The sequence below is a fragment of the Trematomus bernacchii genome, unplaced genomic scaffold, assembly GCF_902827165.1.
Source record: "Trematomus bernacchii unplaced genomic scaffold, fTreBer1.1, whole genome shotgun sequence".
Lineage (NCBI taxonomy): Eukaryota > Metazoa > Chordata > Actinopteri > Perciformes > Nototheniidae > Trematomus > Trematomus bernacchii.
In genome coordinates, this window is record NW_022987593.1 from 5,720,503 (window position 1) to 5,735,558 (window position 15,056).

General features: G+C 40.0%; 1 protein-coding gene across 1 annotated transcript in view; it reads right to left on the reverse strand.

Moving 5' to 3' along the window:
- The window catches only part of LOC117481910 (protein sidekick-1-like), a 245,353-nt gene that overhangs the window by 54,666 nt on the left and 175,631 nt on the right, over positions 1–15,056 (reverse strand). Inside the window, 4 exon segments of the mRNA XM_034129851.1 lie at positions 3,161–3,352; positions 4,539–4,637; positions 5,740–5,935; positions 12,458–12,573. Of these exon segments, the coding sequence (XP_033985742.1) occupies positions 3,161–3,352; positions 4,539–4,637; positions 5,740–5,935; positions 12,458–12,573 (603 nt within the window).

Genomic DNA, 15,056 nt, shown 5'->3' on the forward strand with positions numbered 1-15,056 from the left:
TCTTTTTAATGACTGATTTTAAATGCCATTTTCATAATGTTTTCCATTTTTGTAAAGCACTTTGAATTGCCTTGTGTTGAAAGGTGCTATATAAATAAACTTGCCTTGCCTTGCCTTATGCCACAGCTGAATAGCTCTCTTGGTCAAAGCAATTTAATTCATATTTCCAAGGTCAACAATACAATACAAAGAGATGAATCTGAACACCAGTGGAGGCGAGACGTGAATTAAATGCACAGTTCCCTAAAATACATCTAAGGCTATAAATGTTTGAGTATGCAGCACTCATACATGTGGGTTCATTATTCCTATTCCAACATTGTTCCATCTCCGTGACAATAGTGAGTGAAAGCTAGGAAACGTGCAAGGTGGCTGACCAGCGGTGGCAGCCTGAATGACACAACCACTCTGGAGAGAAAAGAGAAGCTAAAAACATGTGAGCGTTTGGCTTAGAAACCCCCTCAATCCAGAATGTTTTGTCCATTTCAAGGTGCATCTGGTTGACTGACTGAAAACGTTGTTCCAAACCCAACAATACATCTAAAGTATAAAAACATTTCCACACAAAGCTGACAAAATACTCTTTTTTATCTTCCAGTTCCCAGCCTCCCACAAAGAAATGTTATTAAAATGCAGAAAACATCAACTTATTTCTTTTTTTCGTGATGATAACTTCAGGTAAGATAATTACAACAGCCGCTCTTCTTCCTCCGCAGGCTGAGGGGGTTCAACATGGACTCCAGGATACTCTGCAACTTCTACAGGTGCACCATAGAGAGTATCCCTACTGGCTGCATCACGGCCTGTTACGGCAGCTGCACCGCCCTCAATCGTAAGGCTTTACAGAGGGTGGTGAAAACTGCACAGAACATCAGCAGGACGGAGCTGCCATCCATGGAGGACCTTTACTCCCAGCGGCTCAGGAAGAAATCCCTCCGGATTATAAAAGACCCCCATCACCCCAGCCACAAACTGTACTGTCTGCTGCCGTCTGGCAGGCGCTACCGCAGCATCCGGACAAAAACCACCAGACTCAGGGACAGTTTCATCCCACAGGCAATAAGACTATTAAACACCTGAACTGTTGAAGCCAAATCTGTTAAACACCTGAACAGTTGAAACAACATTCCTAATATTAATCTGGCTGCTACTTAAAAATTATTTTAAAATCATTTATCTATTTACCTATATATCCTATTTCAATAACTTGCATATAGACTCTTATTGCACTATTTCACTTTTTTAAAACTATTTTTCTTTTTGTATTACCATTTACATTTTTTGTGTTGCTCTGATTTTCATCAGCATAACTACACTGTAGCTATGTTCGTATGACTAAATAAAGAACCTTGAACCTTACAAATCAATAAATAGAAGAAAATAATTGTAAATCGAGTTATTAAACTTAATGTACAAAGAAAACGATGGTAGTATTATTGGTGCAGTTTGTCCCTTTGCATGTGCTGCTAAACATCATTGCCTGAAAGTTTGAATAGTTGCTTTTGTCACATTCACACTGAGAGCTGCCCTCAATTTGGTCAACAACAAGCAGCCCGGAGGACTTTTATTATTCTAAATTATTTCCCCACGGTGGTGAGTTTTTCTTTTATTGTAAACTGGAATAAATCAAAGTAGAATAATAATACGTTTTGTATGCACACTTCAACCAGAACTAAATATTCCAATAAAAGGTTTACAACTCCACCTTTCAAATGCCACACACAATTTACAGCTGGCTCTGAATGGACTTCCTCCCTGACTGCATCGGTCAGGCAGGTTGCAGGCAGCACGTTGGACGACTGAGTGTGGGCTTGAATCCTGTTTTTCTTTTTAAATGATGTCCAAACAAATGAAAAACATGACTGCTAGTTTCTGTTAATGAGATTTGCATAATCAAGCATCATCACACTCCACTTTGCTCTAATTTGTCTCACTCATCACAAGCCCGAGCACTTCAGACCCTCTCTCCAGCCACTCGTCTCCACTGTGTTGGTTGACACTTTGTATCTCTTCATGTTGTAAGTGCGGCTGTAATCCATCCTGCTTGCAGCATCACAAGCATCACATTAGCTGAACATGGCAGAATAAAGTTGCAAAGCCAGTGTTTTCAATCAAAGGCCGTTTGTTGTAACGCGCCACTACACTGGAGGCATCAGATAGATGATATAGAATCTTTTATTCTTTTGTATATTAAAAAGAATACATAACATGACTCAGTTATTATGGAAACCATTGAATATTTATTTTCCGGATAGAAAGAGGAACATGTGAGCAACAAACGACAAATGATAGCTTTCAGCCACTATTGCTCTGAAAGTGCATGCAGCAAACTTGTAAAGGGTTATAATGTGGACATGTTGATATCAGCTGCCTTGCTCAGATGAAAGACAAAACTCTCTCTCTCTCCATGAATTCATGAATAAATAAACAAGACAAGAATCTATGCTGGGTGGATCTCTCTCTTTCTCTCTCTCTGCTCTTTCTTCAGTTCTTTTTCCTAATATCCAGTCCTCCATCTTTCCTTCAGTCTTTTGCTTTCATGAATTAATGAATAACTTCAGAATCTAAGAAATGTCTGTATCCATCTTGCTTTCACTTTTTCTGCTTTTATTCATAAATTAGTAATCAGAAAATGTTAGGACAAAAATTCAGCTGTACGAGCAAAGTTGTTCTTTCCTTTTCTTCCTCTTCCTCTCAGTCAATTTCTGAGGGACTAGGTTCTTGTGTTCTTCGGATATGCTTTTTCCTCTGTTCTTTCCTTGTTATGTTTCTCTATCTACTCTTCTTCTTCAGCCGTGCTCTTTGATTGTCTCTTGCCCTTTCTCTCCCATCTCTGCATTCACTCCACATTGCCATTTGCAGTTAATCAGCACTAATAATGATTGTAACTTGGCCTAAGTCCAATCGTGCAAACTCATCATGAACACAAGCATGGCGTGCACATGGAATACACACATTAAACCACACACCAACACGCTCTCAGATAAGCTGTAAATGACTAACTTAGATGTGACTGTGCATGTGTGGGTGATGATTCATGGATGCACAATAACAGCCACTTATCAGCCTGAGGAAAGACAATGGCATCGAGCGAGATAATAACTCATATTTACTCTGCTACACGAACACAAGAGAGAATCTGAGGGAGTGTTTATTGTACCTGGTGGGACTCCAGTGGAGATGGTGGAGGGTGTGACCACGCCCCGTCCTGCGGCAGTGAGCGCGGCCACCTGCAGTGTGTACAGTGTGGTGGAGGTGAGGCCAGTCAGCTGGTGCTGCAGGGTGGAGTTTGAGAGTGTACGTTCCACCCGACCCGACTCTACGCCTGGCACTTCCCACCACAACACGTAGCCTGCAGGGTGTAGAGCACACACTGGGTTAATAAAGGTGAACATAGACATGAGCGGACATGTGTGCACACAAACACATGCACACGCACACACAGTATAATGAGAGGTTCAGAGCCAAAAAGGAGGAAGAGAGGGAGGGAGGGGTTACTACAGAGAAAATCCCCGTCTGTCCGTACGCATCTTCACAGTCATGCATCACACTCCACCACCTTCAATTACGTGTGTGTGTGCATGTGTGTGTCTGTGTGTGGGATGCCACTTGTAGGTAAAGCCCTGGAGAGGGTGAATGGTCCCTCATCTGTCTCTGTGCTCACCTGGAGCTGGACGAAAGCAGGTTGAGGAGAAAAGAGTAAATGTGGAAGGTGACCTTCATTAAATAACTGTGTCCCCCCCCCCCCCCTTACACACAATGTGTAAGCAGTCTGTAAAGCCATTGCATCCTGATGCTGACACACTGTGATCTTGTTGTGTAGGTGCCTGATGAATGTCCGGCATGGTGCGGCCATGTCGACAGCACACACATACATACGTACATAATGTACGCATACAGACACACACACACACACACACACACACACACAATGTAGTGTAATCGCATAATTCACAGCACCATTCTTTGAACAGAGCTATGGACGAGCTGAGGCGAAAAAGATTTTGGGAGAAAAGTGCCTTAAGCTCTGTGATGCGCCACACAAACAACCACCCTGGGTGTTGGGATGCGTGGGATGAGGGCATGTTGGAGATAATGTGAGAAGACAAGCTGCAGAGAGAAGGGATTAGCTGATGATGAATCAGTTGTACACACACAGTGTCGGAGACAAGGGGTGTCCGTGGACGCCAGACACTAAATAAAAGACTAAGTGAAGATTTCTGAAGAAAATATAAAAGTTTTAGGCTTCCTTGCTCACTGCTGCCTCAAGGGGATGCTTGCCGCTTTTTCAGTTCAATTTGTTATTCTACACACTGTTTTGGTCCACCTGTGAAGAATCCTTTTTAATTGGAAACGCTGGGCACATAATGTTTTATCATTGTGCATTTTATTTTCTGGCAAGAACATACTACCTTAATTTAAGCTCACCTTACCACAGCTGTTAGTGGGACTGAAAATAATGTCTTAAAATTAAAGTTTCTTGATTATAGAAGAAAGATGGAGGTGGTGGAGGAATGCATGAGTGAAAATGCTTTTACCGGTGATGATGCCGTTCTTATCTTCAGGCTCTGCCCAGCTGACTCTGAGAGACGTGTCCAGGATTTCAGTGAAGCTCAGGTGACGAACAGGTCCAGGTGCTGGAAAAAACATACATCAGATTTAATGAGTAATATTTTTATTAAATCAGCAGTACGGTTTTAGGAAATCATGCCATCCACACGAAGCACACAAACCCATTGTATATGCAACCCATTACTTTCTGCCCTTCAACTCCACACACTACCTCCTAATCACGTCAGCATTGACCACCACGCACACACATGCAGTCAGGTGCAAGCATGCCTGTCATTTCTCATTTCATGTAGTGCTCTCTAACCACTCTCCCTGCAGAGCGATTAAGCTATTCATCTGAGACATTCAATAACACTCACACACATACACACACACACGCAAAAAGCTATCATCAAGCAAGAATTACACCCACCGTTAACCCTGAAACCCACCCAGCACCCAATCAATACCAGTCCATGGCGCTGTGAGAGTGTGTGCATGTGCGTGTGTGTGTGTGTGTGTGTGTGTGTGTGTGTGTGTGTGTGTGTGTGTGTGTGTGTGTGTGTGTGTGTGTGTGTGTGTGTGTGTGTGTGTGTGTGTGTGTGTGTGTGTGTGTGTGTGTGTGTGTGTGTGTGTGTGTGTGTGTGTGTGTGTGTGTGTGTGTGTGTACACACGTCTTCTAATATCCCTTTCCCACTCGATAATTGCTGGTTGGTAATAATTGCTTGTCGGTCTGGCTATAGGCTATTGTGTTTATTTGATGGTGCGACTGTGTGCATGTGTACTTGCAACTGGGAGTGGCAGCTATTATGTTTATCCATGGAACAGTAGGCTATAAATACCAGTATGCCTGGAAACATAGAAATTAGAAAAAGAGACAGTCGAAAAAAAAAAGGGGGGGGCAGCTAAGAACAAAAAGATTCAAAAGTAGACTAAAGAAAGTATGAGCCTGAGAGACGACATTGTGTTCACAGCTGTGACTCACACTGATAGAAAACAGCTGGACTGAACGCAGAGCAAATCAAAACACTTTCATTATTATTCACAGGAGAGGCTGATGGCGTTCTTTTTGTTCTGGCTTTATTCACATTGAAGCATGAGTGGGTGTTTGTGTGTGTGTGTGTGTGTGTGTGTGTGTGTGTGTGTGTGTGTGTGTGTGTGTGTGTGTGTGTGTGTGTGTGTACTCACTGTCCTCGTGTGTCTGCAGCAGAATGGGGGAGCTTCTGGGGCCGTCTCCAGGTGTTGTGAAGCAGAGGGTGGAGCCAAAGTACCAGTTGAATTTCTTCAGTCCGCTGACCAATCCTGTGTGGCGAGAACCAGGGTAGTCCGGGGTGATGGTTACCACGATAACCTCCTCTGGAGACTTCTCTGGCCACACCAGCAGCTGTGTCGAGTGAGAGAGATGGTTAGTGGAGATGTCTAGGTCAGTAGCTGCAGTGGCTCAGTCTGTAGAGACTTGTCTTGGGTCGCTGGTTCAAGTCCCAATAAGATGTGTCCTTGAGCAATGCACCAAATCCACAACTGCTCTATGGCGCCATAAAACATGACAGTTTGCAATGACACCGCTCCATAAAGAAGATGCATGTGTTTGAGCATGTGTGTATTCAGACCTCATGTGTATAGGTCCTGTGCATGTGTGTACTTGTACTGTCTATGTTCATACTAACAGACCACAGAAAGTGGCTGCTTCTTCTTAAATAATCCATCACAGTTATGAGTTTATTGCACAGTATATATTGCAGCTATCATATACACATTTATTCATCGTTTATTTTTTGGAATAGTCTTTCCAACACTTGGTGGAGTTTGTGTGCAGCGAGGCGAACAGTTGGAAGTGATAGGATGAACACAGTTAATGACCATGAAGCCATTCACACACTTGTTTGTTTTGTTTTAATGTTATTATACTTAAAAGCCTTGCAAGCTACATAATTTGTGCATATTTAGTTCACATGTCTAAACTAATGTTTCACACAGTGACTTTAAGTTGCAATAGTCAGTCAGTTATTTTGTTTAGTCATTATTTTAATCAAGCAGTATTAGCTTGAGGCTACCAAGTCCAAATATTGTTATTCAGGCTGCGTTTATGAGACAAAACTTCGTACCAGTTAGAGCTATTGTGAATCTTCTTATGAATCAGGCTGATTCCCATGGGTTTATGTCATTAAAGTTTAAAATTGCCCAATGCTATTTACACATTTTCAAAATGGCAAAACAATAGTCATGTTTCATTTCCGCTAAAAGCTTTCTGCGCTCCAAATATATTAAAATGTAAGCATTTATTTACGTATGAATTTGGCACTTTACATAAATTCCTGCTAAGAGGTCATTATCAGTCATAACAGCATCTGAAGTTTGATTATTAGTACGACTAAAGGCCTAATGAAAAGTGAATTTGCCTGTATTGTGAGTCTTAATTCATATTCAGAACCACACTAGTTTGGTTTGCATTATTGCTTTATACACAAAAACAACAGGGAAAAGCACACACTTACATATTGAGATAAGCCATGGGCAAAACTGTGATGTGGCACAATATTTATAGTTCCTAGTTAGACATTAACTGGCTAAGATGTGAAGTTTTCATCAGAATAATGCAGTGCAATGGCTTAGAGGTAAGCAAAAGAGCTGTTTATACAAAAGCTGCATTTAATTATAGAATTTAACATGTCTTTTTAATAGCATACTGTTGGTTAGACATTTACATTCATTAGCAGTGCGTTGCCGTCGGGATGCAAAGCAAAGCCTCTGTTTGTTTCTGAAAACGCTGACCTGTATGCACATTGTCTGAATACTGTGTGTTCTCAATGCTTTGCAAACACCACCACCGTCCAATCTGTTGTCTTAAATCTTCACTGTGTTGTCAGCTATGTCCTCTTTCATCTGGTCTAATTCTCTGCACAGTAAATTATGTAACAGAATAGTAACCAACGCTGTTGATTAGGCAACAGGCTTGTTTCTGTGTGCAGTGTTACTGATGGCATACAGAGCATGAGCCACACTCATGTTCTCCACACTGTCCTTGTACGGCATGAATTCCTATTATCACAAGGGCAGCGATGTGCGAAAACTTGTACGTGAGGTCAATCTTCACTTTGATGAATAATACAAATGACTTGATGAGATTCAGTTGTCCTTACTGAACAGCGTCGGACAATCTTCTGCTGCATCGTAAACCAAGACAGCGATATATCAAAACATTGTTAAAGTTCATTTAATCAGCTTTGTGCAGTATTTCCTATACACAACACATTATTACGTATAATCACGCTGACAGGAAGGAGGCCAAACAATGTGGTGGGTAACCTTTGGTCCAGACTATTAACCATGAGCTTTTGAAACATCACCATGCTCTTCATCTCATCCTAACCTTCAGACAGGCGCCTCTCATAAAGGAAAGTGTTTAGGACTCCCACGCTTCTCAAAATACCAAACCACAACCATCAAAACAATGCAAAAATCATACGTTCATAAGTCCTATAGTTTTTCAGATTAAGTGCAAAGCTCCAAAACTTGAATAATGTATCAGTTAATATATATGCCCATAAATAGTCTTCTTAGGGGAAAAACAGAAGCATTAGGATCCCATATCTATATTGCATGGATGTAGTTATAGCTAATAACTGTATACAATGTCAGTTTTGTCTTTACATTTTTCTAGGATCTTTTTTTATACACTCTGTAATGGTTTTAACAATTTATGCCATTTGGCTCTTAATTACTTTGATATGCCATTTGTCTTTTTAATATCCTGATTCATGTTATGTATTTTATGGATATATTCATCATCGCCACATTTGTTCTATAGCAGGGGTATTCAACTAAAATTCAACGAGGTCCAGTTAAAGAAAATCTCCCCATGCAAAGGTCCGGAACATCAAAATGTCTAAGTTGCTTTATGAATTAGTGTGATATATATTGAAGTAACCTGTAGCTGTATCAACGTCTGCATGTAATCAACAACTGACTGCCAATCAAATAAAGAAAGTACAATTCTAAAACAACAATATTTATTGTCAATTAACATTGTACTGATACAGATATACAGTAAATACTGTGGATATGTGTAATGTTCCTCTCGGGCTGCATTTAAAAATTAAATAGAGAAAATAAATAAAATAGCTTTTGAAAATGTGTGCATCTTAAAAGTGCTTAATTTTAGATAAATAAAGTGGAGCAGCAGCTTGAGTTTCCCTTTTTCTTTGTTAACCGTTTCACATCATGACCTAACAGTTTCAGCCGATGATAGAACAATATCAGTCTTTACACATCAGAACAATTGAACAGTTTTAAAGTTTCTCTTTCTTTCCCTCTTATATTGCAGTCCCTCACTCGCTTTCTTTTGTTCAGTGCAAGAATTGAGCTCGAGCTTGTCCTGCCAGGAGTTTGTAAATCTGGGCTGAAATGGTGTCAGGGCCATTCTCATACACACATGCAGGTGCTCATTGGTTAGCCTGGAACGATATTTAGTTTTAATTTTGATCCTGGTGGACTGATCATATTGGGCTCTGAGAATGCTAATTTTTTTGTGACCTCAGTTCTGACTTGAGAGGGAATGTTTGGTCAAACACTTTGTGTTTTGTCTCATAGTGGCGTTTTGGCACTTTTAATGAGCGCCACGGTCTCTGAACAAATGAGACACACTGGTGTTGTGCTCCCAGTGGGCATGATGAACATGAATGAGTCCGTCCACTCAGGATTAAAAGCTCTGTTCTCACTGTCCACTTTCCTCTTCTTGGAGAGCGCCATGTGTAATTATTTGTCTCTCCCTGTCTGCCGCTAACACGCCTGTTCACTCTCCTCTCCGCTTCTCTCCCTGTATCGCTAATTATTCTCTTCACTCACTTTCCTCTCCAATTCTCTCTGCCGCTCTCTCATCTCTTCTTCTGTGTTTCTCTCCCTGTATCGCTCACTCGTCTCTTTCGCCCCCTGTCGGCAGCGGTTAAATAGAATCGCCCCGTCAAAATTGAAATCCCCTATTAATGTATTGATTATAGGTCCGGGTCCGTATAGGTCGGCGTCTGGGTCCGGACCGCGGTCCGCCTGTTACTGAACTATGTTCTATAGTATTTCTGCACTGGTAAAAAAAGTATCTGGACTACAGGTTCAGTTAGCTCTTAATATATTCCCAGTTACATTTTATATGTCTCCATTATAATATAATATTTCCGACTGTGTATCTATATACTGTCAAGATTTTTGAAATAAGTGATACAAAAACAAACGTATATTGCCTGATACACTAAAAAAGGTTTGCTCTATCACTGTACAAACTGCCTATTATCTCTCTGAAATAAGAACCCAATCAGAAATAAAGGAACTTCCTAACGGGATCTGTTACCCAGAGAGAGCTAAGTGGCTGCTTTCTCTCCCCGCCTAAAGGGTGCCGCACTGCGAAGTCTGACATGGTAAAAGAAGGATTTGAATTGTACTTCATTATCAGTACAGTACAGTTTGGGTGCATTAAGAGTGTGCTGATCTTGCACCCTCGAGCATCTGATGCCACTCCTCGTTCAAAGGGTGCTGGATGATTGGGTCTGCTGTTGAGATAGTAACATGTGACTTCTGGAACTGATTGCTATGGAAACCAAAAGTGTGCTGAAGAACATATAACAACACAAATTGATCTGCCACATGCGGTACATCATGTATAGGGCAGAATTATTTATAAAGTGTTCCATATACTGAGCTGGTTAGTGCATATACTCCATATACTGTATATTTCTGCATAATTTGCTGTCAATGCATCTTTTTTTCAAGACGAGAATTCAAATGCAATTCCATTAAAGTGGCAATCTGGAAGATTTCCATTTAAATAAATGTCTGTCAAGTCAAAATCTATCTCCCAATGAGGTTACACAATAGTGATGCAAATATTGCAAAATGTATACAGTTGCTGTATTATGAACTGTGTATCTGTGGCTATATTCCTAGGAAGAAATGCTGCATTCAATTACTGCTAATGCAAACCAAACATTTCCTTCTTTTGCAGCTTCACATAAAAAGCATTTAACTGGCTAATCTTGACGTGACTTTTATTATTATATATTTTATTATCACAGGAAATGCAATGTGTTTTTTTTTATAGAAGGTTTCACACTGGCTGCTATGGATCATTAAAATGCATCCACTAAACAACAAAACTGTCATTTTTGTTGCATTATTCATAGCTGATTAGTTTGAAATATTGCAGGAACAGCCAGTGAGCTGTTGGATGAAGAGCTGCAGGCAACAGGATGGACACCTCCACCTTCTCAGAAAGGTAACACCCTCCTTCAACACCACCAACCGCTACTTTCACTGTCTCTATGGCCAATTATTGCCTGACTTCTCTTGCTGCCCCCAGTATTCTGAGACATGTTGTATTGAACTACATTTCCTGTTACCATCAGTAAAAGGGCTAAATTAACCAGGACTCAAATCGCAATTTTAATGTAAAACTCTTGCTCTGTTCTTCGTCAGTAAGTATGTTTAGATAGATGGATAGAAAGATAGCTGGAAGGAAACATTTTAGTAAGAAAGAAAAGAGAACGAAATAATTCAACTTGTCTTGAACTCCTCTCCACTTCAACAGAAAAACTAAAGTAAGCCATATGAAGACAGCTTCAAGGACATGGAAAACGCATCAGAAGTGGCTCTTTGGTTCCCCCTCAGGATATCATTTATTCTTAAGGGTATTGTATACAGTCAGTGATCTGTGGGGGGTGAGATGAGATGAAGATTTGCTTCATATCCTCTTTTAATTAATATCATTATCTACTGTCCTCTTACCGGCACAACACACCAGAAGAGGCACATCCACATGCAGCGGCACCGAGAGGCTCCACTGATTCTGAGTGGTAAAGCGTGGTATCCGGAGATAGCATCAAAAAGCCACATCAAACAGAAAGAACGCCATAGAGTATTTATCACCGAACAAAGACACAAACATCCACACGCACACGGACCCAGTGACGCGCAGCAAGAATGTGATGTGTTTTCTTTGTCATGTTAATCCGTTCCTTAGGGGTTGGATGCCACAATAAAGTGACGAATAAATCACCTAGCAGAATTACTACATACAGTATAGATCACTCACACTGTTCAATCCTTAGCTCTCACCCTGCTCCCCATTATCCTGCTTCTTCATTATCATCTCCTATTTCTCTCCGGTCGCTTGCTCCCTATTTTCTCAACACGTTCTCTTCACTTTCCCTATTTAATCCTTTCTCTTTTTCCTCTATCAGTCATTTTCATTTCTACCTGGAGCTGATCCCTCACTTGGCTGGGCTAAGCGTTTGGGTAAACAAGAGCAAGGCAATGCATTCTGGGACATGACCTATGAGTTGGAAGTCCTATGAGAGGTTAATAAGGTTTTTCACCAAATGTACCCACTCACCAGAACAGAGGTGAGGCTTTATTTTAGAAGCAGCTATCTCTATCTTAATTTAAACTGTGGAATTGATGAAAATAGATGAATGTTTTATTATAGACTGTTTTTTGAAATCTTCTTTAAAAGATCCACAGATAAGAAGACTTGGAAATGAGAACTTAGTATTAATAAAATACTGGCTCTTTACTTATCTGCCGCGATGCATATTTAATATCATTTTGATTTTAGTATCGGGGCAGGGGTTGTTTTTACTTTTAAGAAAATTATGATGAAGGATGAGTAACCTTATGAGGACATTAGGCCTACATTAATTTTTCTGTATCATTAACTTACAACTAAAATAATTACATTACTAATCAATCTCTCCATGCAATAACGGTGAGATGCAGCCCACATGAAAAAAACTGAACGTACAGTTCTATGCTTGATGTTTTACCCGAGTTATAACACACACACACACACACACACACACACACACACACACACACACACACACACACACACACACACACACACACAAGCACAGAGGCTTACCTTGTATCCCTGGTTGATGCCATTAATAAACTGCTGAGGCGGCGGGCTCCATGTGAAGCGGATGGTAGTCGAGTTTATAGCCAAAACTTCCACTTCCTGCGGAGGTGCTGTGGGAACTACACACACAGATCACACACACACAAACACACACGCATTAACATTAAGCAGCAATGTGCCCACCACAGGGAAGTAGATGATTGTTTGGATACATTGGAAAAATATACAGTAACAAACCTGGAGCCCTGAGCTGCACAGGTACAACAGGGTTCTCAGGGTTATGTTTTTACTTTTTAAACAAGTGGTGGTTGGACATATATTATACAGCACCATATTTCAGTATTTCACATTGATATTCAGTTCTTTTTTTAATTAAAAAAGATCTGCTTAGCTTGCAAAAGTTAAATGCCAAACCTACGCTGATATTCTCTGCTGCAAAATGACCTAATTTTTCAATGAACTTAATCTCATCTTTTGTGTTAAGCATTCTTGTGTTTCAGAGCATCAGTTAAGGAAATACTAAGTGAGATTCGGGGACAGCCCGGGGCGCTGAACAATGACGGCCTATAAAGACAGTGAATATGATGAATTAAACCTATTAAGTCTACTGGTCAAAGATTTGAGAGGCAGACAGTGGAGGCAGAACGTCAGATGACTGGCTGGAGTTCTTGGTTCAGACCTGTAGCAACATCTCTCTCTCCTCTTTCAGGGTCATAAGTTTTGATCATTCAAAAAAATACAATTTATTTGAAAGTTCAAGTTTTTATCCTGAACTTTGAAAAATACAATGATGTATTCAAAATAAAAATAAGTATTTGAAATCATTTTTTAGGTTGAATATTATTTTGATTCAGTTCATTTTTTTGAATAAAATATTTATTTTCAGATTTCACTTTTATACATATTTTGATATTTGAATCCTTCTTTTTTTCAGTTGCAGATTTTTCGTTTTCAGATTCAAAACAATTATTTTTTCAGTTTCAAATCTTGTTTTTTCAGGTTTCACATTGCTTTTCACCTTCAGATCGTTTTTCACTTTCAGATCTTTTTTTTTTCGCTTTCAGATCTTTTTTTTTCGCTTTCAAACTTTTGGCCCTGATGTTGCTTGGGGGGCGGGGCTTACCAAAGAGTAGTTTGGCATCCTGATTGACAGGCCTCCCTCTGTCATGTTGCCTTCATGGATGTAGGTAGCGTGAGAAATATAACTCAATACTTTCTATACACAATACTCCCGTGATTGGTGGTAAACAAAACTGATACCAGCGTCAAAGTTCCGTTAAGCGAGCTGTTGAGCATCGTAGTTGGCAACAATCAAGGTATAAGCGTAATAAACTGTGCTAGAATGTGAAATTACGTATCCGCAACGAGCCAGCAGGTTGTTCTGGTGGACCTGACGGACATCCCCCGCTGTCTCACGGAGAGATACCGCAGGTCCTTCCTTCCTGCAGCGGTCAGACTATACAACCAGCACAGCCCTAGTAGACCCCGCACAAAACAACACAGACTATAACACCTCTTGTTGATAAATACCAACTATGTGCAATATTTGCAATATGTGCAATATATATATGCCGTTAAAAACTGTGCAATATATACCTGGCTGCTAAATCCGCAGAACTGTTACAGGGTGTGTATTATGTAAAATGTGTAACTTTAAAAAAATATATAATTTCTTTTTTTAATCTTTAATACTTTTGTTATGCATGCTTTAGGTAACATTAAGCTGTATTTGGCTCTTGTCTGCTGTAACAATGTAAATGTATCCCCTGTGGGACTAATACAGGTATTCTGATTCTGATCGCAAAAACCAAGCCAATACTATGCTGCGTTCATGGAGCTACGTGGAAGTGGGGAAGGACAACACTTGATTGCGGATACGTAATTTCACATTCCAGCACAGTTTATTGCGCTTATACCTTGATTGTTGCCAACTACGATGCTCAACAGCTCGCTTAACGGAACTTTGACGCTGGTATCAGTTTTGTTTAACACCAATCACGGGAGTATTGTGTATAGAAAGTATTGAGTTATATTTCTCGCGCTACCTAACATCCATGAAGGCAACATGACAGAGGGAGGCCTGTCACTCAGGATGCCAAACTACTCTTTGCTAAGCCCCGCCCCCCAACCAACATCAGGGCCAAAAGTTTGAAAGTGAAAAAAAAAGATCTGAAAGTGAAAAACGATCTGAAGGTGAAAAGCAATGTGAAACCTGAAAAAACAAGATTTGAAACTGAAAAAATAATTGTTTTGAATCTGAAAAACGAAAAATCTGCAACTGAAAAAAAGAAGGATTCAAATATCAAAATATGTATAAAAGTGAAATCTGAAAATAAATATTTTATTCAAAAAAATTGCTGAACTGAATCAAAATAATATTCAACCTGAAAAATGATTTCAAATACTTATTTTTATTTTGAATACATCATTGTATTTTTCAAAGTTCAGGATAAAAACTTGAACTTTCAAATAAATTGCATTTTTTTTAATGATCAAAACTTATGACCCTGAAATAGCTCCATAGCACTGCAGCAATTTAGTATTGCATTCACATGAAGTTTTAGAAATGGAAAGAGCCAGGTTATAATAAAGAATTGACAAC